At 33.2% G+C, this 24,775-nt stretch overlaps 1 protein-coding gene across 3 annotated transcripts in view; it reads right to left on the bottom strand.

The window, feature by feature from the left end:
- LOC133182004 (high affinity cAMP-specific and IBMX-insensitive 3',5'-cyclic phosphodiesterase 8B-like) overlaps nt 1-23,171 on the bottom strand; it is a 58,345-nt gene extending 35,174 nt beyond the window's left edge. The window contains exon 1 of one of the 3 annotated variants that reach the window (XM_061316702.1): nt 23,142-23,171. In XM_061316702.1, the coding sequence (XP_061172686.1) occupies nt 23,142-23,156 (15 nt within the window). In that variant the 5' untranslated portion in view covers nt 23,157-23,171. Of the gene's footprint in view, nt 1-16,622; nt 17,111-23,141 lie in introns of those variants that run through there. The other 2 variants (XM_061316700.1, XM_061316701.1) reach the window with 2 other exon arrangements.
- Nucleotides 23,172-24,775: the final 1,604 nt, after the last annotated feature.

Here is a 24,775-nt window from a genome sequence, read left to right as displayed (position 1 = left end):
CACAAGCCAGTTAACTGTTTATGCCTGCTCTGTCTCCATAAAAGGCACCTCTGTTTATAAAAAACTTGCGTATGTTAATACACTTATTTCCTTCTACTGCCTGTCAGACGCACATTACCTTGACTGCTCTAAAGCAAAAATGAATTCAATGTACACACTATATATCACATGTCAAACAAGCCCATTAAGATTAAATACTTTCTTGGAATGCAGACACTTGATAAAGCTGCTTGGTGCTCAATGAGTCAGCCAAGTGTGGACAAATGCACATTAAAATTAGGTCAACATTACCTCATTTACAGATCATGAAAAGGAAGTTGCAAACATTGTCAAAAAACATGAGTTCTCTGAATGGACCATTAAACTAGCTATTCTTTTACTGCAGCCTTCTTGAAGAACTTCTTGCAAATTATTACATAGTAATTTAAAGCTTCAACTCTTATGAATCAGCAAAAAGATGACACAATTAATAAGAACATTTGGTTTTAATAGATGAATAATCTACTTGGCTCAAATTACAGCAATTTAAGGTATCACCAGAAGATTTTTAATTAATGAATTGATTTAGTAAAATGTTTACTTAATTCAAGTTCATCTAAATAATGAATCATCAACAATCATATATAATTCTGGAACACATCATACATGCCCATCATATGTATATATCCTAACTTTTGAATGAATATGAATGAACCTATTTTCTTTTGAGCATAACAAAGAGAAACAAATTAATTAAATTCTTTCAAATAAACGTTGCAATAAAAATCTTCAAGTGAACCATAAATTGTATGACTAAGCCTTCAACTTTTAAATGCATACAAGAAAAATGAAAAGTCAGTTTTCACATTTTAAAAAGAAAATTCTTGAAAAAAAGCAAACAAAAATAACTTTAAAAGTACAAATGAAATGTTTTTCACTTGGAAAATTGATTAATATGATAATCCATCAACTTACAAAAAAAAATCTTCAAAGGGAGACAAAAGTAAATATATGTCATTTGCTGAGTGCAGAATGGGTGCATCAAGCTTGCAATAAGTCACACATCCCACTCAATACACCATCATCTCTCAGAAGTCCAAATTCATTTTGATTTCACTTCCGTATATCTTGGCTGTGAAATATTTCTTATTAAGGCTGTCAGGTTCACAGCACCTAGATATATGTTAATGAATGTAGACAATTTCTACCATGTATTGTTGTCACGTCAATGACCTATGCCAGGGACAACCCCAAATTCATCTATCAACCCTTTCTCAAGGCCATCTTCTCTTTTGAGTAATGATTGATTAAGACAAAATCAATAAGTTTGATGATTTACAGATAGAATACCATGTCTTCCTTGGCACTCAGTAGACATAGTCCACATATTTCTATGGGAAGGAAAAGTCACGATTTTAACCACAACTCCCTTGTATTGTAATGGAGGCAACAGAATTTTCTATCATTTCAACAAGATTCAATTTTTCGTTTTTACATCATTATGTGGATTCCCAAAAAGCATTTATTTTTCATTCTTTAAACAGCCTGGTGATCAAAATTGCAAACAAAATATCAGTTCTTTTTTCTTCAAGTCAGATATGGGCATCATTTTCATGAAATGGGAAATTTCTCTGAATTCTTTCCAATATTACCAGCACTGATACATTTTAATAATGAATACTATAGTATAGAAAATTATAGTGAACAGACTCATAAATGTAATGACTAATAAATGCCTAAAAGAAAGTCATTTTTTATTAATACAAAACAAATAATGAACTATAACCATATATTATCATATGACAAATATGACGTAATTTTGACTTCCTTGAAAAAGCTTTAATGCTTCATATTCAATTCTGATGAAACAGCTAGTCTTTACTCATCTATTTTTACAGCAATAATAATATTTTTTGTTCATGCAGACTTCACATCCATCTCATTGTCCATCTCATTGTGTAATAACATACTTCAGCATAACTGACTACAAATAACACACATTGTACATGTTCTGACTCATAAATTTTTCATTGCAAAATTTTATCATTTTAAGAAAGAGAGGAAAAAAACTGAGGAATTATATCAGACATACACATATTAATCTAAATCATATCAGGGTGGAACCCACAGAAAGAAACTTGATTTACTTGCAACTCCAGCTTCTGCATAATTTCCCAAGTGCAGCAGAAATAAAGGGGAAAAAGTCCAATAGAGTTACCAGAAATCAACAAATTTCCTAAGGTTTTGAAATCAATATTTAAATGGTTTTGAAACCAATACAAACTTTGTCAAACCCTGAGAATATACTTTTTGTTATTTCAGGAATTAAAGAGTATTATTTTTTAGGGATGTCAACGAATATTCGAACATTCGAATATTCATTCGATGAGTTGATATTCGAATATGAATTTAAGATTCGAATATTCGGTATTTTTTTCAGATTTCATAAAAAGAAGTACTGTGTTTAATAAATTTTGATTAGAACAGTGCTGGAATTATCCCTGTTTAATTTACTAGCGATCAATTTTGATTGCCTGATTTCTTTCACTACTTTCTTATCGTATATATATATCTACTAAATTATTTTGTTTTGAGTAAGGTATTAAAGAATTATACAACAATGCGTTATGTATAATACAAAACGTATTTTCCTAGTTTTTATTAAATAAATACGATCGGATCTAGAATCGAGGACAACAAAATGAAAACCTTCTTAGAATGTCTAAAAGACCTGAAGAGTAAACTTATCAATTGTAGAGGGCTCAATTTCAGAATAAATGGGTAAATTACTTAATTATCTCGGGTTATACATAATCTTGAATTTTATATTCATTATCGGGAAATTAGTTAATTACCTAGGAAAATTGTCTATGGTAATATTTGTTTATATTTTAAAAACATTGTATCAAAGATTATAATCATATCTCTTATTAGGTTGATAATGTGTATTTGTCCTTGGTAAGGCGACTGGTTCCTCGGAGCTACTATAAAATAAAATACACATGTAACATTTGTTAAAATTATCCTTTTCTACATTTAAATCAATTATTTATTTCAAACATTGACAAATATCAAATGGAATTCCTTATTGTATATATACAAAAGTCTTCATACAATTTTACTTCAGTATAAGAATAACGCTAAACCTTTCATGAGAGTAGGATGATGCATACCAGTATTTAAAATAAACCAGATTTTATTTATTTTATCGAATATTCGAATATATTCGAATACTTTCTTTGAATATTCGAATATTAATTATTGACAAAATTGACATCCCTATTATTTTTAGATTTACACATGAGGTGATAACTGACCCGAGAGCATGATAATCATATGGGTAAGCAGAAAAATTAAAAGTTTTTAGTTAAAATTTTATTTTCTTGTTCCCACCCTATTTTTAGATCTACTTTTAATATCAGCCATACCTTAATGACATCATGCAATCTCATTATATTTAAATAAAAAGATATACCCAGACTTTACCAGCATTATAGTTATTATTGACAGAATTTTAACTCTATTTTGTATATTGATGCAATTATACAGTAAAACTTTGGATATCTTGAATACCTTGGATGGGAAGTCCTAACAATGTATTTCTTAAGTATTTTAACCTCGATATCTCGAACCCTCGGATATCTCAAAGGTTTTTCTCAGTCCCATCGAGTTCGAGATAAGGAGGTTCAACTGTACATCGTCTAGACATGCAGGACTTACCTGATTCTTTTAAATGTGACTAATTATCATTCAATAATTATTACCTGTGATCAGAGACCAATTATCTAAAAGTATTTTCCAAGCTCCTAATTGTTATTAAATAACATATTTTGCACTCAGCACATAGATTTTATAATTTACAATATAAATGCAATGCAATATTGGAGAATATCTGAGTGTATACAACAACAATCAACATGATAAAAAAAAAATGATTATACAGTCGAACTTCAGTATCTTGAACACAAATTTCTCAAATACCATGGATATGTCGATGTCATTTTGAAGTCTCAATACTTATTTCTTGAGTATTTTACCCTGGTTATCTCGAATCCTTGGTTATCTCAAAGTATTTTCTCGGTCCCTTCAAGTTCGACTTAAAGAGGTTTGACTGTATCTCTGCATGGACATCTAATTCTTGCATAATTTCACAGTACTGATAAATTCTCCAACAAGAGGCCCACGGGCCACATCGCCTACCTGAGCACATTGGCTAGGCAAAAGCACAAATCGGTTCAGTTTTGAAAAGATTACCTGGGGGTGGGGGGGAGGTGGGGGGGGGGGGCTTGAATTTTAAACTACCTGATGATGCTTCCATGTCAATATAACAAATGGCTTTATTGTACTTGAGAAGATTTTAAAAAAATTTTCCCATATACTGTAGATTCTTTATTTTACGCGAGTACTTAATATCGCGAAATGGCCCAAGGGCGTCAAATCGTGAGAAAAATAATTCGCGAATGGGTGATTTATCTAGAGATTTTACAAATATTAAAGCGTCATGAAAATAAAAGCGAGTAATTTTATTTCGCGAGTGGTGCTTCTCGCGTAATTACGCGATAATTAATTCCTCGTGTATATTTAGGAATCTACAGTATTCCTTTGTAAAAATTTGATCCTCCATTGTGGCTCCTCCCTATCCAAGGGGTCATCATTTGAACTTGAATCTACACTACCTGAGGATGCTTCCATATCAATATGACTAAACATAGCTTTCCTGTTCTTGAGAAGAAATATTTTTTCTATATGTTCTTATGTAAAACTTTCAATCCCCCAATGGGCCCCATCCAACCCCTGGGGGTCATCATTTGAATAAAATTGAATCTACACTACCTGAGGATACTTCCATATCAAAATGACTAATCATGGTTTGCAGTTCTTCAGAAGAAGATAATTTCCTATATATTTGTATTTAAGACTTTGATCCTTCAAAGTGGCCCCATTCTATATTTGAACTAAATAGAATCTACACTACCTAAGGATGCTTCCACATAAATATGACCAATCAGGGCTTTGCTGTTCCTGAGAAGAAGATTTTTAAAATTTTTCCTATACATTTCTATGAAAAACTTTGATCCTCCATTGTGGCCCCGCCCTACCCCCGGGGGTCATGATTTGAATAAATTTGAATCTACACTACCTGTGGATGTTTCCAAATAAATATGAACAATCTGGGCTTTGCTGTTCCTGACAAGGAGATTTTTCCTATATATTTCTATGTACAACTTTGATAGTCCATTGCGGCCCTGCCCTATCCCCGGTGGTCATGATTTGAACAAACTTGAATCTACACTACCTGAGGACGCTTCCATATAAAAATGACTCATCATGGCTTTGCTGTTCTTGAGAAGAAGATTTTTAAAGATTTTTCCTATATATATATATTTCTATATAAAACTTTGATCCTCCATTGTGGCCACGCCCTACCCCCGGGGGTCATGATTTTAACAAACTTGAATCTACACTACCTGAGGATGCTTCCATATAAATATGACTCATCATGACTTTGTTGTTCTTGAGAAGAAGATTTTTAAAGATTTTTCCTATATATTTCTATGTAAAACTTTGATCCTCCATTGTGGCCCCGCCCTACCCCCTGGGGTCATAGTTTGTACAAACTTGAATCTACACTAAGGATGCTTCCATATAAATATGACTCATCATGACTTTGCTGTTCTTGAGAAGAAGATTTTTAAAGATTTTTCCTATATATTTCTATGTAAAACTTTGATCCTCCATTGTGGCACCCCCCCCACCCCCTGGGGTCATGATTTTAACAAACTTGAATCTACACTACCCGAAGATGCTTCCATGTAAATATGACTCATCATGACTTTGCTGTTCTTGAGAAGAAGATTTTTAAAGATTTTTCCTATATATTTCTATGTAAAACTTTGATCCTCCATTGTGGCCCTGCCCTACCTCCAGGGGTCATGATTTGAACAAACTTGAATGTACACTACCTGAGGATGCTTCCACATCAGTTTCATCTTTCCTGGCCCTATGGTTCTTGAGAAGAAGATTTTCAAATGTTGCCATTATTTTTTCACTAATTCCTAATTATCTCCCCTTGAAAGAGGGCGTGGCCCTTCATTTGAACAAACTTGAATCCCCTTTACCCAAGGATACTTTGTGGCAAGTTTGGTTGAAATTGGCCCAGTGGTTCTTGAGAAGAAGTCGAAAATGTGAAAAGTTTACAGACAGACAGACAGCTAGACAGACAGATGGACAGCTAGACAGACAGACGGATGCCGGACAAAATGTGATCAGAAAAGCTCACTTGAGCTTTCAGCTCACGTGAGCTAAAAACAGAATCATGAAACATTTAAATCTTATACCTTGGTATTGCAGGTCTAATGGAATCTTAACAAAAGGCCAATGGGCCACAATGCTCACCTGAGTAACTTTGGCCCTTCTGTTTTTCATCAGCAGATCATTTTCCTTTTATATTCTTAATATGTAAAACTTTGATCACACATGGTAGCCCAACCTACCTCAGGGTAATGTTTTGAATGAACTTGAATCTACACTACCTGAGGAAATATGACTCATCATCAGTTTGCTGTTCTTGAGACAATTTTTAAAGATTTTTTCTTATGTATTCCTATGTATATTGTGATTGCCCACCCTACCCCAGGGGATCATGATTTGAACAAACTTGAATCTAATCTATGTCAGGAGGTTTTCAAGTTTTTTTCTTTTCTGACCCAGAGGTACTAAGAAGATTTTAAAATAATCCCACCCTGTTTCACTATTTCTTTATTATTTTCCCTTGGAAGAGGACACGGCCCTTCATTTGAACAATGTGAATTCCCTTATACTAAGGATACTCTGTGCCAAGTTTGGTTGAAATTAGCCTAGTGGTTCTTGAGAAGAAGATGAAAATGCAAAAATTAAGTTTACAATGACAATAACAACGACAGACAACGGACAAATTTTGATCAGAAAAGCTCACTTGAGCTTAATTTTGTTCAGGTGAACTAAAAAATGCAAAAGCAGAAATTACAATACAGGTACTAACTTTCAGTCATTAAACTGCAAAAATTTCAATGGCAAATAATATAAATGATACAGTATAATATACTGACTAAAATTAAGTTGTGTTAATTTTGAAAGATTTGCATTCTCAATAAATATGCAAAATCAAAAAAAAAAAAAAAAAAAAAAAAAAAAAAAAAAAAAAATTCCACTTCGATCAAAGCAGAATAAAAATCATGTCTGTATGTAATCAATAGAGCCCCACCCAAACACCAGAACCCATGACCCAGAGACCATGAAATTCACATCATAAAAATGCACTTAGTTTCCTCAATACCAAGGAGCAGAGAAGATTTTTTTAAAGAAATAATGCACTTTAACAATATGATCTATATAGCCCACCCTACCACCTGATTTCCTGACCCTGGGACCATAAATTTCACAATTTTGATAGAGAAACTCTTGATCATCATAACCATGCACTTATCTGCTAAATACCTAGGAGCTGAGAAGAAGATTTTCAAAGAACTATTTTCATGCATTTTCACTACCGGTATATAATCAATAGCACTGCCCTAACACCAGATCCCATGACCGAAGGGCAATGAATTTCACAATTTTGAAAGAGGCACCCTTGCTCATCATAACTATATGCTTGGTTTGTTTGTTTAATAGACAGGAGCAGAGATTGAGAAGATTTTTGAAGAAATAATGCACTTTCACTATATAATCAATATATGAGAACTCCCTCCTCCTGCAGAACCCTTCACCCTGGGGACACAAATTTCAGTTTTGGAAGAGGCACCTTCAATAATCATAACCATGCACTAGCTTATCTGCATTATACACATGGAGAGAGAAGAAGATTTTTAAAGAATTGCAAGTTAAGTATGTGATCATAAGAGCCCCACCCTAACTCCAGAACCCTAACCCTGGGGCCATGAATTTCACAATTTTTGGTAGAGGGCTTAATGCTTATTACAATCATGCCAAAAGTTTGACTGCTTGATGTTCAGGAGTAGAGAAGATTTTTAAAGAAATAACTAATTTTGATTCTTTTAGCCCCAACCCTAAGGCCCTAGGGTGGCAGGGACCATGAAATTCACAATTCCCCCCCCCCCCCTTCACTCATAGATGCTATATGCCAGAAATAGTTGAAATTGGTTCAGCAGTTCCGGAAAAGAAGAAGCTGAAAATGTTCAAATGTTAATGCACAACAGACGATGACAGAGGAAAACAGATAACAATTAGTTAATCCACATATAACAATTAGTTAATCCACAGATAACAATTAGTTAATCCACACAGCTTAATGCTTTCATAAAAATAAGATATGGATGAGAGTGCAACTCTTGAAAAGATTTTATTTCCAACATTCCCATGTAAAATGCTAACCCCCTGAGTGAGCCACCCAACTTGTCTTATTGGGACCATGATGAATCCGCAATACCTGAGGATTGATGCTTGTGTATTAATCTGACTATCATGGCACTGCTAATTTTTAAAGAAATTTTTCCTGTATCTGTGTTAAACTTTGATCCCCTAATGTGGCCCCACCCTAGGCACCTTATCCCTTAGGGCCATGATTTGAGCAAACTTGAATCTGCAAATGAAAATGTGTACATTAATATGAAAATTCGTAGCCCTTCAGTTTTAAAGATTTCTTCCTATGTATTCCAACACAAGACTTTGAAGCCGTAATGAGGCTCCAACCTACCCCTGGAGGCCTTATTTAAAAAAAAAATTGAATCTACATTACTTGAGGACGCTTGCATATTAATACAATCATTGCTTTGCTTTTCTTGAGGAGATTTTTAAACATTTTTTTTCCCCTTATTTGAAAAAACTTGAATTTTTACTAGATGTCAGGATGCTTTCACAAAAGTTTCACCTTTTCTGGCCCAGTGGTTTTTAAGAAGATTTTTTTAAGGTACCCATCCTACTGAAGGGGGCCATGGCCCTTCATTTGAACAATCTGAATACTCTTTACCCAAGGATACTGTGAGCCAAGTTTGTTGCAATTGACCCTTGGGTTCTGGAAATCAGGAGATGATGGAATTGTGAAAAGTTACGACAACAACTATGACAACACTATGACAATGATACACAATGGACAATTTTTAATCAGAAAAGCTGACTCAATCAGGTAAGCTAAAAGTATACAAGACAAATAAAAAGATTTGTTAGAAAACCATCAATACAATTACATTTATCAAAGAGTCAAGATCTGAAAATGAAACACAACACTGCACTGGATACAATAGTCACACTTTTAAACAAAAAAAACAACAACAAAAAAATTGAAATGGAAATTAAACCAAATTGGAACGTAATCATTATGTTTTGTGGGAGTTCAATTGCTCACCTTTTCAGGAACTAAGTCATTTGAAACATTCATCCTAACCACATATCACTTCAAATTAATCATATGGATCCTAATTAACATCATCAATACAACATGCAGAGCAGTTGTGTTTCATTTTTCTTTTTGTGACCTCATTAACCTAAGATCATCTGCTGAGAGTCCTTGACCCTAACATATTTGTAGTGACTACTCTGAACACGAAACTCAAATCCCTGTCAGACTCTGATTTGATGTACATTACATGTACTTGACCCTTGTGACCCTAACCATAAAAAACACATTTGCTATACAAAAACCAATCATGTTAGTGAGTAAAAGGTTCACTGCCTCACAGGTGTCTGTTAAACACTTAAGCAAAGTTATCAATTAAACTCTCACTAGGTTTTAATATAATGTATATTTCTAAACAAAAGGAAAACATTTTCAATTAAACTCTTTGGTGTTTTTGGAATTTGGCATTTAAAATTTGGAATTTTTTGGGCATTTTTTGGAATTTGTCCTTTCTGGCATTTGGAAATGCCCTATTGGCAGAGCTAGTTTTACTACAATCTCTTTACTCTCATATAAACCATGAGATTTCACTTAATGATCGAGATGACCAGTCTGGGCAAGCAAATGATTGTATACCCAACAAATGAAAATAATTAAAATAAAAAAGACAAAATAATGTTTTTTGCTAAAGTCTAATAAAAAGAAAAAAAGGAAAAACTTAACCAGAAGCCTCTGATAAGACAGCAGCTCTACTCACTAGTTTAATTGTATTCAAAATAAAGGGAAGGTTCTAATAATGACCTCCCCATACTGGCACAGTCGAAACCTATCAATGAAATATATTTACTTCAATGTGCATTCTCAAGAGGTGTTGGTGATTTGTTTCTTTTTAGGTTATAAAGTAGCACCTGGACTAAGTTTTACATTTACAGAATTACGTATCCTAAAGTTTTCAACATTTTACCAAGTTTGTTTGAAATCAAATCAGAGCTATATACAAAATGTAGAATTATGCAAGATTTTCACATTTTCTTTTTTAAGTAGCAACGGCAACACTGATAAAATGAACCTTAATTGTTATAGCGTACCTGTGTACCAAGTTTTACCAAATTCAAACCAAAACTCTCTATGAGAAGTATCATATTTAAAAAGGCCATACAGATTTCTATTTTTAATAACCATTGCAACTGCACATGATGAAATCAAAATCCAATAATCCTATTTATGCTTCTTAGTGTAGCTTACTTTTGTACCAAAATTTATTGAATCATACCAAATCTGTAGGAGAGTAGCATTTTGAAAAAAAAAAAAAAAAACAACAACATAAATTTCTATATTTAGTAAGTATGGCAACAACATTCATCAAACTAAAAATTTAAAAAAAATTAAATAGGAAACATTTACAAAAACAGATATTTTAGAGTAGTCTACATGTGTACCAAGTTTTACTGAAATTGGAACTATAGGAGGAGGAAGAGGAGTGCTAGAATCTTATAAAATAAATTACAGATACATGTATATTGGTACAGGTGGACAGTCAATGGACAACTTTCAACTGCATAGACCAATATAGCTGAAAATCAGTTTTTGGAAATTTTTTATTCTATAATTATGTGAATTGTCTGACCTTAAAGTCCCAAAATATGTTTTGAAGGTCCTTTATATCAGCAGGATATTACAAATATTTTAAGTCTGTGGAATCAAAGCCTAAGTGTTAAACCCTCAGAATATCCTGCCTTGCAATATATAGAAATAAAGCCGTTTAATCTACATCCTTTTATCCAAAAAATTATTTCTTTTCAAGGAAGAACCCATGGTTTTATCCTGAATTTGAAAATTTTATGGGGAGGAGCTCCCCCTTTAAATCTGCCACTGTATTTACTTCAACAGCATAAATACCAAGCTGTATACATACTGCTGCTGGTAGCATAACTTTCTGCCAGTCATTTGTATAACATGATGATTTGTTCGTGAAGTCAATACTGGCTATAAGAACACTATCAACTTCAAACAATGCAAAACTTATCTACATCTCAAGAACCTTTTTCTAGCCAAGTGACATGATATATTGAACAATACAATTTTTTTACATGCAGGTCTTTCAGGATCAATTCCATGCATTTCATGTATATAACATTATCTACTAACATGCTTCAGTAGCTCTTTTATTCAATCTCTGTATGAATTTCAACATACCATAGATTTTTCCAAGAATGAAATGTATATATGTAGGTGCTGACATTTCTCAAGTTATAGTTTGACTTCTCATTTTATTTGACCTTCATACAATATAACAGGGTTTACCCAACACGATCTATCAAATAATGCACTGCTGATATTTCTATGACAACAAAACTTTATCACAGCTTTGTAAACATTAAATACCATTTCTTTTCAGAAAAAACCTTGACCAAAATTTGCATTTCTTTATCCTTTTGTAATAATTTCTTCCTGAATCAATAACTCTTTAAACAATCCCTGTCCTTAAAAAAATCCTAATAGCTAATAATGAAAGCTTAAAGTATACAACATGAAAAAATTCCAGTAGACAAATCTATTTCATGAATTGTGATAGACCCTTGTCATGTAGAAGTTCTGAGAGTGAAAGCAATGACGTAAATAAGCCGCAGTGTGTAAAAAATGAACAATAAACCATTATTGATTCTTCTTCAAACCTTATCAAAGGGATAAAGGCTTTGATAATTAGACTGCATATATTTTACCCCCCAGTAATTCCATCCTTCATTGTAATATTTTTGTTAACTGGGTGTAATACAGTGGGTTTTGCTTAATTCAATAGTCGTCAGGGAAATTTGATCAGGATAGCCTGTACATATAAGTATGTCAGCCCTTTCTATACATATTAAAATAGTTCACCATGCTGACATTAATAAGTAACACCAACAGACAGGGAAGAAGAATGATGAAACAAGAAATGAAAGAAAGAGATAGGTTTTGTTCTAAGGAAATAACCCGCCATTTATCAGTAAGATGCATGGAATAGAAATATCTATCATTCTAAAATTTTATTATAAATACACTAAGTAAATATAAATTTTATTAAACATTAACACCTTACAAAGAAATAACAAAACAATTTAGATGTAATTTTCCTACCAGTCAAAACAAGATGTGTTTGTGAAACACTGATGCCCCTGTATGACAGCTTATGGCAAAGGTTAAAGTTTCTCAAATGCAAGTCAAACTCCAAGGTCAAGGTAAAGAGAATCAAAAATGTTCTTACCCAAAGAAAGGACTTGTGTCAATGGATATACCTGGTAAATATGAAAGAGTCAAACACCACCACTCAACAGTTATGGTCAAGGTTAAGGTCTTCTAAAAGTGGGTCAAACTCCAAGGTCAAGGTAAAAAGGTCAAAATTAATGGTATGCAGTGGAAGACCTTGTCATAAGAAATACACATGCAAAATTTAAAACCCCTAGCACCAACTGTTCAAAAGTAATGGCAAAGGTTGAAGTTTTTCAAAAGAAGGTTAAACTCGAACGTCAAGGTCAAAGTTGTTGGTATTTAAAGCAAAGTCTTGTTACAAGGAATATACCTGTGAAATTTGAAAGCCTTAGTTCTATCTGTTCAAAAGTTATGGCCAAGATTAAAGTTTTTTAAAAGTGGGCCAAACTATTAGGTCAAGGTCAAAAGGTCTACTGCAATACACAAAAAATTGTATACCTGTGTATCATGACATAAAACATTTTAAGCAATTCATGTAATTTCTTTCTAAAACTATAGTTCTTCCAGCAGCTGCTGTTAGGGGACTATTAAGCATGTTGAATCCTGACCTGAAAAATACTAGTTACTTTAGAGAAAAGCATGTGCACAGCACATTCCAAAATTTATATCCTGCAAAGAATGTGTTAAAAAATAATATGAAAGAAAAGTTTACATACCAATTAAAAAAAAAAATTACCAGGTAATTGAAATTGAACTGGGTTGGGGATTAACATATTGTTCTCAGACTTGGTTTAAAAATCAGCCATGGATGCAGAACCTTGGGTAATACTGTGAAGTTCAACAGAACTCTATTTACTTGTCATCACTCTTCATAACATGCTTGAATAACATAAAGCAATTGTGCTGTGATTTTTTGAAAGAGTGTAATCTATGATTAGCCTCAGTGCACATTAATGAAAACATGATGTGTGGTACATGCATAGTTAAGAAAACTTAGTATTTTATAAAAAAAAAAAAAAAAAAAAATCAAAAGCATGCAGAATCTGCAAACAATGTCCTTCACTTAAATTAGCAACATCCCTGAGCCATTCAAACATACAAAAAAAAAAAAAAAAAAAAAAAAAAAGAATCCCCATCTCTTCTGATTTCTAACTTTTGTAATATTTATCATCCAACAAAAGACCCAAAAGTAAGCATGGTTAATTATTTTCCTTTAACTACAGTGTAGTTTAAAAAAAAATACAACAAAAAATAATTGTGATATAAATAAATTTATGTTAACATCCTTTACAACAATGGATGACTAGAACTATAGCTGAATACAATACACCAATCTCTGTAGTCTTTGTTGTTGTTTTACATCCCTTGCCAAAATTTTTCACTCATATGAGATGTCACAAAATACTGGTGAAGAACTTCAAACTTAGACCTTTAATTGGCACTCAGGGCCATTCATGAGTGAGCGTTCTACATGTATATACTGATAGTACCAATGCCTTATATCCAAAAAACTCATGACTTAATTCACTTCTAATGCTGTGCACTTGGTGAAGAAACAGTCACTATGTAATAGGGCTGGGACGATACAACTTTTTCTATATTGATACGTATCACAATATTTTAGCCAGGATATGATATGTATCACAATATGTTGAATTGGTGATGAAATCTTTATTTTGTATTAAAATGAACAAAATCTTTCTCACAAATAAGAATAATTTATTCAAAGAAGTTGTTTATCTGTTGTTAAATTATTTTACACAAGTGTTAATTATAATGTATCTCATATTAATACTTATATTTGGCATTTTTATTTTATATATTAAGCCCAAAATGTTAAGTAAACAAAGAAAAACCTAAGTCAGATTTTTTTGGGCGATATTTCAATATTTTTCCATACGTATCAATATTCCTTAATAATCATCCTCACACAGAATCAATATTATCGATATCTCAATATTTCGTCCCAGCTATATTATGTAAAGCATTTTGGGTTTGACACAGCACCTGGAATTAGAATTTTACCAGGACCTCAAGATCACAAAGCAAGTGCCCTACCACTAGGCTACAGACTAGTCTGTCAACATGTATATGCTCAAGTTCAATATAGCACTATGGGTCACTAAGAAAATGTGCAAAAAGAGGAAATTGTTTGTTCTGCCTTTGAGTCCATATCATGTGTCTGAAAAGGATTGTTTGTAATAAAAAAAAACAAATTGTGAAGAATACATGTACATAAGAATATAGTTTTTCTTCCATTTAACACTTCACTATAAATTCTTTTCAGCTAGATGAATAAAGAAATCTGTCTTCGGTTTTTTTTTCTTCTTAGAAAATGGAGGGGCCTTTTTATCCCTGAAAATATTAGATGTGGACACTTTCTATGGTATGGTTCATAATTGGGGGAGGGGGGAGGGTGTGACAAGAAACTACATGTTTTATGAACAGGAATTTTGAAATCTAATTGGGAAGGTCATTATTAACACATTTAAACACTTCATAAACTAGATGAACATACAGTTTAAGCATATGTTATATCAAGTAATCAATCTGTGGGGGCATTTATACTGGCATCAGCTGTCAGTAAACTTTCTGACTTCTTTCAAAAAACCACTGGGCCAATTTGAACTTAATTGTCACAAAGCATTCTTAGGTTAGGCACATCCATGTGTACCTCACTGACATATTAAATGCATCAGAAATTGATAAATGACATTAACATAGAGAAAATAGAAGGGGTGGTAATCTTGCATTTTGTTAAGACGAAGGAAAAAAGTCCTTAGCATAGATGTGCAAAAAATGACCCATTAGTCAGGATTGTGTAACAATAGGGGCTTAAAATTTTACAAAGGAACCTAAGGTAATTTAAAAAAAAATTAAAACACTATTAGGGAATAAAGAGGATTAATTATCAATCAAATCCAAATATATTGCAAGGATCATCTTGTTATGTATAAGTGTGATTTATTAAAACCATGGTTTCATGAATAATTGCCATTAAATTCACTGTTAAACACATTTATACATTTGGTCATATTGTCAGCTATCTAAGACTCATTTTTTCAAAACAAAACAGGTATAGTTAGAGTTTTGTATCTAAATCCCAGCTAAAAGGAACATCAATGTAGATTAAATTCACTGTTAAATACAATAATACATTTGGTCACATTGTCAGCTCACTTAGATTCATTTTCTCAAAATAAAATTGGTAGACGTATGAGTTTGGGTCTAAATCCCATCCAAAAAGAGCTGCAATGTAGAATGTAACTTTATATAAGTAAACATGTTTGTTGCAGATTGAGTCTGGGGTTGACAGATTTAAATGCTATTGATCTATGCTTCAAGATTCAAACACTTGCTGGCAACAGTTAAGAATGTTCATGCAAATGACATTTTTAGTGACCTTATCACCTCTTGATTTTCACTTTCAAAAACAGTTACACCCAACTCACAAATGCAAAATAAAGATTTAAAAAGATAGAAAAAAAAATCATTTCGATGAATTATATTCATTGAAACTTATTCAGGAGATAAAACTCAGCATTTAAAAAAGCACATAGAAACATTTTGCATGCCTACAAAATGCTGTTGATAAACACACATCTAATCTGTTACATGTTGTACAGTATACAAACACATAACTGGTGAATGCACTCCAAGAACTTGGTAGTTTTCCAAATCAGACAAAAAATTGATAAAGTGAAAGAAAAGGTCAAACTGGGTTCTCAATTTCAATGATCTACTTTGTAGGAACTCTCATACTGAATCGTTTACATTTAAATTAGTTTCAGTGGATTAATGTTGTTGCATATCATCACTATATCCTGCATTATGAAATAATATGTGTTCAAGTGATCTTTTGACCCCAAGCTATACCAGAATGGGCTTTAGTATTTCCATTACGATGAGTACATATTCAATATATGTCAAGATTTACATCAAGATATATCACCATTACTTGTCAGACAAGACCATGTCACTGTCCATACATTCACTGACCAACAAGGATGAAGGTCACCAATGGCTACTGAAAGACATGCAAACACCTGACAATATACACATAACACCCTTTGTTACCAATTCAAGCTTAAAGAAAACTCTTTAGAAACACTATACAAACCTGAGTATACTGAGATGCAGGAGCTGGCCGTTTGTCTTTTTGATAGCACTGACAATTTCCCATTGTGACAAAAGACGAGTGCATCAATAATGCAAACTATATTTCATCCTCAAAAGCGAAATCATTGCAGATTTTTTTGACTAGTTCACAAAAATTGTAATAAATATGTACTCTTTCCGTGTATTAAACAAATCCAATGCATGTTGACCTTCTCCCCACCTCAGATAAATGCTTATAGGCAGGTACGATATCGACTCCTAATAAACATGTCTTACGCCATATCACATTGAACACTATCGGATCTTTAATTTCATTCTCCTTACGCCTCAAAATCATCAAAACTATCGTTTAATCTTGTAAATTATCTGTTGATGTCACCAATATCCCAGCTTTCTACATAAAAGTAATCGCTCTAATCATGTAAATTTCAGACATATAAACTTCTCTGTCATCTGCTTCGAGATCCCAAGACGACGTTTTTGTACCTTTAAAGACTGGAGAGTTACACTCAAGAAAGTAAATCCTGTAAACGCACAGTACGGAAATCGATGGATGATTCTTACTGACAGCTAGAGCGGTATAGACTGTTTAACTGCAGTTAAAAACATCACTTAATGTTATTCAGATATTGATACACTTGATAATGCAACAGTTTTTCTTTTTTTTTGGAGTAATTTCTTTCTTTAGCTTACACGGACAAACTTGCAATTTATTGTTATATAAATGTTAATTTACAGTGTACTTTCTTTTTGCCCCATGAGGGCCCTTAATTGGTAAATAAACTAATTAAATTGAATTGAATTGAATTGTTATGTCTGCAGTGAAAGAAATATGGAAGTTTCGCAGAGTTTGCCACATTTCTCGTTATTTTTGCCCAAAAATAAATAAATAAATAAAAATTTTAAAAAAATATATAAAAAAAAAATCAGTATTTTTTTTACACGACAAGAATTAAAAATTTCTTATGAATACAATATAGAACTTTATTTTCATTGCTTTTGGTGATTTTTACTTAACAACTTTTCATTGATTCACGCAACATAATAATGCGTGAAATTACAGTTTAATCAAAATATATATAGCATGATTCTTGAGAAATATTTACTTATGGAATCTATATCATGTTTATCAGAAATGCTCTAAATTCGCCAGGAGATGTCCATGACAATTTGACTTGCCATTTACAAAGATTTCTTAACAAATTTCAGAAGACTATCATACATCTTTTCCACACGTAGCCATTCATGCACTTTTTGTGATATTTTATATGATTATATCATACATTAAAAATTAAAAAGGCTACTGATAAATGTTATTCGGGGGGGGGGGGGGGTCTGTTTATTATAATACATTTAGAGTAATTGACGTATCATATTCAGTGGAATAAACGTTTTAAAAAATTATTTTACTAGTTAATAAGCTAATAATTATAAGTCTTTAATAGGATTCATACAAACGAGATTTCTTTTCAGTCGATTAAAGCTCCTCGGTTTACATTTCCTCAAATAGCGGATTTTCGTCTTGGTCTATGTGAGGTAAATTAATTCTTAAGTCAAACTTAATCAAAGAACACATCGGGTTGAATTGAAGGCTTGGGTATAGTTTGTACTGATATTGAACAAGTGTTGGTTGAATGTCCGAGAGGGTAATATTTTTTAATGTTTCAAGGTTTTGTCGTGTTTTTCTACCGAGATTCACAAATGCAAAACTCTCAGAATGGTGAATCTATGGTTTGAAATTAGACTTTCCTCAAACTACGTACGCTTATTAAAACAAACATCAACTTATTAAAATGGGTTCAAAATAGTGGGTTAGGGTGGGTAGGTAGGTGGGTTGGTTACAAAAAGAAAAAAGGGGAATATATATATATATATATATATATATATATATATATATATATATATATATATATATATATATAATACAAATATAGCCATTTCATGAGGTCGATCCATAGATATATCGACTTCACAGAAAAGCATAGCGACCGAGCACGAAGTGCAGAGATAGGATCCTTTTTATATTAAAACATATTAGATATGTTTTCAAAAATCGATACAAAACATAATAAAACAAATGTAGCAAAATTAAATTAGTAAATTCCCTAAATCACTCTATCAGTGTAAAGGAAACACAATTACATTAAACACCTTAATTAATTTTTTATCTCTGTCTCTAAGTGTTAAAAAAAGACAAGAGAGAAAATCTGTGGCTTGTTCCCATTATTTTCAAATTTTGTTTTGTCAATTCTGTAAAAAATAATTTAACAAATATAGCCCTTTCATTTGGTCAATTCATAGATATATCGACTTCACAGAAAAGCACATCGACCGAGCACGAAGTCGATATATCTATGGATTGACCTCATAAAAGGGCTATATTTGTATAATATATGGTCAAGGTCAAGGTTGATCTTTTGAATATTTTCTATGTATATAAAGTTTTGGTCCCGAAAAAAATTGGTCATCTATTGAGAATTCAACTCAAAATTTAAATTTTTAGAGATATATTATGTTCGTAAAATGCTCTGCACTTTTATAATGTCATTTTGTCGTGCGGTATGATGATAGTTAGGTGCCTTTTATACTTACAATATAGTGAAGGTTAAATAAAAAGAATAGCGAAACAAGCAATTACAACAAAAAAGGGCTTAAATACTTCCACTGTAGAATAGTCTATAGCACTTGCCAGGTCTTTGCAATGGAATTCACGTGAGAATGAAAGAAAAAAAAGCATCTGCGATGACGCAACCGTTGCTATGCCTACACTTGCTTGCCTTGTCGCTGTCTTATCAGAGTAATTTACAAAATAACAACGTGAATTTAATAGTATATTGTAAACGTAGATTTTCCTTTGAGGTTTTATTCAAAATTATAGGTGTTAAATAGATCTTTTTGCACTGAAGACATTTAAATACTGTTTGATAAGTTCATCCCCTCCCCCCCCAGTTTATTTTGTGTACAACCGCGTCAAAATCGTCGCGACTGTACAGAATTGTAATTTCAAATCTTAGAAGTTACGATAACATTCTAAGAATCTGGATCTTGTTCACAACAATAGCACCTGGTACATGCATGTGTCAATCTGGATAGAAATAGATGTACAGTATTTCTGCTTCAAATGAAATTTAAACTGAATAAAATGGAGTATGGCGCTTAAAAATCAGTTTTACTGAGTAGAACTATCAAAATAGAATCCATTGGTCATTTTTGATTTAATCACTTTGCATTCTTCTTCGGCTTATATATACAAGTATATTTTTTCATGTCTTTTTTGATTAACCACATATATAATGAGTTTGAAGCACATAACAATCAAAGGCATGTTATCCCCCTTCCCCCAACACTTCACCATATCAATTTATTGATTACCCTTCTCAAACATATATACAGTTTAACTGAATATGCTACAAACATTTCAAACTTAATTTGAGAACCCCATAAATCGATATAATCTTCATTAGAACAATGTCTAAGAAAGTCATGATTGTTAGGAAATTAAAGGACTTAGACCGATATACATGTACAAAGGGTAAAATCTCCCACCCACCTTCTCTTTCAGCCCCTCAAGTGATGTTCACTAACCCTCTTTATCTGACACCCTGATACAAGTCTATGACTTTCTCCAGCCTACGCTGGAGCCAGTTAGTTAGGATTAGAAGTGATGACAGTTGTATCCAGCCTACGCTGGAGCCAGTTAGTTAGGATTAGAAGTGATGACAGTTGTATCCAGCCTACGCTGGAGCCAGTTAGTTAGGATTAGAAGTGATGACAGTTGTATCCAACTTAGGCTAGAGTCAGTTAGCTACGATGAGAAGTGATGGCAGTTGTATACAGCCTAAGCTGGAACCAGTTAGTTAGAATGAGAAGTAATGGCAGTTGTATCCAACCTAAGCTAGAGTCAGTTAGTTAGGATGAGAAGTGATGGTAGCTGTATCCAGCCTAAGCTAGAGTCAATTAGTTAGGATGAGAAGTGATGGGAGTTGTATCCAACCTAAGCTGGAGCCAGTTAGTTAGAATGAGAAGTGATGACAGTTGTATCCAGCCTAAGCTAGAGTCAATTAGTTAGGATGGGAAGTGATGACAGTTGTATCCAACTTAAGCTAGAGTCAGTTAGTTAGGATTAGAAGTGATGACAGTTGTATCCAACTTAAGCTAGAGTCAGTTAGTTAGGATTAGAAGTGATGGCAGTTGTATCCAACCTAAGCTGGAGCCAGTTAGTTAGAATGAGAAGTGATGACAGTTGTATCCAGCCTAAGCTAGAGTCAATTAGTTAGGATGGGAAGTGATGACAGTTGTATCCAACTTAAGCTAGAGTCAGTTAGTTAGGATTAGAAGTGATGACAGTTGTATCCAGCCTAAGCTAGAGTCAGTTAGTTAGGATGAGAAGTGATGGCAGTTGTATCCATCCTAAGCTAGAGTCAGTTAGTTAGGATGAGAAGTGATGGCAGTTGTATCCAGCCTAAGCTAGAGTCAGTTAGTTAGGATGAGAAGTGATGGCAGTTGTATCCAGCCTAAGCTAGAGTCAGTTAGTTAGGATTAGAAGTGATGACAGGTGTGGGATAACAAGGATCAGTATAGTTATCCAGCCTACCTTATCTTCCCTGCTGTTGAAAGTTAGGGAGCCATTTTGGGTACACTCCTGGACGAGCAAGCTAAGTCCTATCTGGAGATTACACAAACCTACATTATCCATTGCCTCAGAGTATACCAGAGTCCCCAAACCACAGTTCACGATTTTTATCTCCAGCGTTGAAAAGAAAAAGCTTAGTACCCACTGATGCCAAATAAATTCCCACTTAAGCCATGGCTAAAACTACTCGGTCATTGTACGACAACCATGTGCTTGTTTTTGCAATGAAGTAAAGGGTAAAGAAACACTCTTGATATGTTAGAAGGTTTACGTGAAAGATATATGTATACAATTTTTAAATTCCCTACATATGCAAAGCCTTGAATCAAATATTGTCTCTGCTTTTCATAAGATGAGTGCCAAGACAAATTTCTACACATATGGCAAACATTTGATCTTTTCATGGATTTATGACACAGAATTTTAATTGGGTGGGGTTAATAATAAGCGGATAAAACCAATTTTATATGCACAAACCATTTAAGTTCCCTGACGTCATGGCAAGTTTAACTTCGTTACTGGTGTAGCGAACTGACCTATTCCGCTACGCAATTCAAATGAATATCCAAATGGAAACCATGTAATGCTAATTTTCCCATAAAATATCTTAACATAACTAATCTTTTAAATGTCATTCACTGATTGAAAGATAGACTGTTACGGGTTTAAGGCCGGGTAGTGAAGCACACGTCATTCAAAAAGGCATTGGCAGATTATAAACCTGTAAGAAACAGTTAAAACTTACTTAAAGACCGAAATTCGCGTGAAAATATTTTAAAGATAAAAAAAAACAATTCTTAACTAAATGTACTGAAGCAAGGATAAATTTGTTGTATTTTCCGTTGCATTTTCGAGTTACCGGGACAAGGTTGTGTCTTCATAATGCGCATAAGCAAATATTGACGAAAGCTTTACAATGCGATATTAAGGTGATAATGAATAATTATCGTTGTATTAGACGTCATAATACATCGGAAGGTTATTCAACATTGACCAATTCAAACAACAATAACAAATCTAGAGTGCGTTGTAAAGGTACAGCTGATAGAAAGTCAATATTGACATAGAAAGAGCAAGATACGGTGGCGTTTAGTCGAGTTTATTACTACACATTACCACTCATAAATCTTCCTTGTTGCAAGAACAAAACAGAGGTAGAATTTCTGGATTCAGCTCCAGGATTGTCAATCATAGGATAAATCGTGGAAAATGAAATTTATTATTCATTGATGTTCTTAAAGGAAAGTTTGATCCTTTTGCATTTGTGATTGTCTTATTTAGAACAAGTTCGCTATATAACCCTTACGCTTTTTTTTTAAAATTATGTATTATGTTCATAATTAAGTCGTAAACCGCTAGCATTTTAAATTAATTTGTCTGACATGTCATAGCATAAATCCTTAAAAAAAAAGAAACAAATAGGTCATTGTCCCCTACAACCAATATTTGCTTGTCAAGAGCAAAGAATTCGATGTCTGAATCAAACAAAACTCATTAATTTAATGCAAACATTATTTGAAATTGATAACAAAGTTTGGGTTTCTTACAAAATCTACTCAAGGTTTGTAGGCCAAGATCAAGCAAGTGCACAAAAAGTATTTACCCCTTGCGTTGGTTTATTGTACTACCTGTAAGGAAGAAGCAAATACTGCAATGACAAAAGGTCAGGAAAGTTAGACCGAATCCAACACAGGTCTATGCACCACATTCTCTCTCTGATTATATAAAGAGACAATAATAAACACACTTGTGGACCAAAACCAGGTAAAAATGTCTTAATGATGAAAAACACTACGATTAATTGGTCTGTTAAGTAAGAAATTTTGTTTCCCATATTTTGTTAAAAATGGCATGCACGGTGCTTTAGTTTGAAACCCTATTACTCACCAAAGTCGGCAACATTGTACACTAATGGCTTTAACATTTAAACTTTCCAATAGGTCGTTTCTCAGCAATGAGTTGGTTTGTTCTACCCTTTAACCAAACGACACTGAATCCATGAAAACAAAATCCAGGATATGAAAGAATATGTTATATGCTGGCTCAGAAACACGAACACGTCCAAAGGGGATGGCATGGTTGTGGATAATAATCAAAGAAAAGTCTGAATTAATTATTTCCCAATTAGCGTTTGTGACATGGATGCGATGTAATTAACGACGCTTAGCGACTGGTTATCTTGGACTGATAACGTTATCACAGCATAACCTACATACCCTACTGGGATCATCAACCTACAGACCCTATACTGGGATCATCAACCCACAACTCCTATACTGGGATCATCAACATACATAACCTATACTGGGATCATCAACATATATACATACCCTTTGCTGGGATCATCAACCTACAAACCCTATACTGGTATAACCAACCTACAGACCCTTTACTGGGATCATCAACATAGACCCTATGGGATCATCAACCTATAGACCCTTCATTGAGATCATCATCCTACAGAAAAACCAGAGCAAAAGTTACGCCCCTTTTCAGTCGTACCACTATCATAACCTGCATGGTTAAAACGTTGAAATATATACCAACCTTATGAATACTTTTAAACTAAAACATTGTACATGTACAACCAAATCAAAATGAACATTATGTGGATATATTACACATGTACATGCCCCGCTTTGATTGAAATGCCCAGAATGTTACTCTACTGGCAAGAGCGGAGGATGACCTATCAATTGTTTTGCCAAAAAGAAGAAAAGAATCTACGTCATCCAAAAAGTCATACAGCATTAAAACCATTATCATGCATCTGATTTTATCGAAAATAATCCAGTGTGGGTATCAATTTTTAAAAACTCTACTTTTGATTGTCATCTCCCAGTTCGATACTGATTGAAAATCATTATTACAGTAACGATCTAGAATGACATATTACTAAATATTTACATTTCCAGTGTCTTTGTCCGAGATAAAATTACAAATTGTAAATATACTTTATTTCTACATAAATCTACTGGTTCATCGATAGGCAAGGTTAAAAAAATCACGTGCGGGGCGGGACTTATAGAGACAGAAGCGGGGCTATTAGCACGGGAATTTTCAGAATCAGGAGCATGTAAATATAAGGAATAACTGTCAGATTTTTTGGATTCATGACGATGATCAATCGATTGGCTTGCGTGATAATTTTATGCATAAACGCCTTCGGCGTTTATGCAAATTATCACGCAAGCCACTCGATTGATCACATCATGAATCCAAAAAATTAGACAGTTATTCCTTAAATAAAACAGTGTCTGAGACGGTTTTTAAAAGAAACCATATATAAGACGAAATGGATCTTTAAAATTATATACACGTACAAGTACTGTTTAAGACCTTTTTATTCGTTATTAAAAGTTCATTGACACTTCACAAGTGGTATTGTGTACCAGTTTTTCTATACCTTTTCAAGAATAATCAACATTAAGTCCAGTTCCGAATATTAAATACGAATGGTTGAATTGACATTTTTTCCTTTCTTCAAAACATTATTCCAACGTTAAACTTTTCGGATGTTA

The sequence above is a fragment of the Saccostrea echinata genome, unplaced genomic scaffold, assembly GCF_033153115.1.
Source record: "Saccostrea echinata isolate AGI-Se365-2 ecotype Australia unplaced genomic scaffold, CSIRO_AGI_Sech_v1 ptg000009l, whole genome shotgun sequence".
NCBI lineage: Eukaryota > Metazoa > Mollusca > Bivalvia > Ostreida > Ostreidae > Saccostrea > Saccostrea echinata.
The sequence above is the reverse complement of the archived record's forward strand: the minus strand, read 5'-3'. Positions and strand labels throughout refer to the sequence as shown.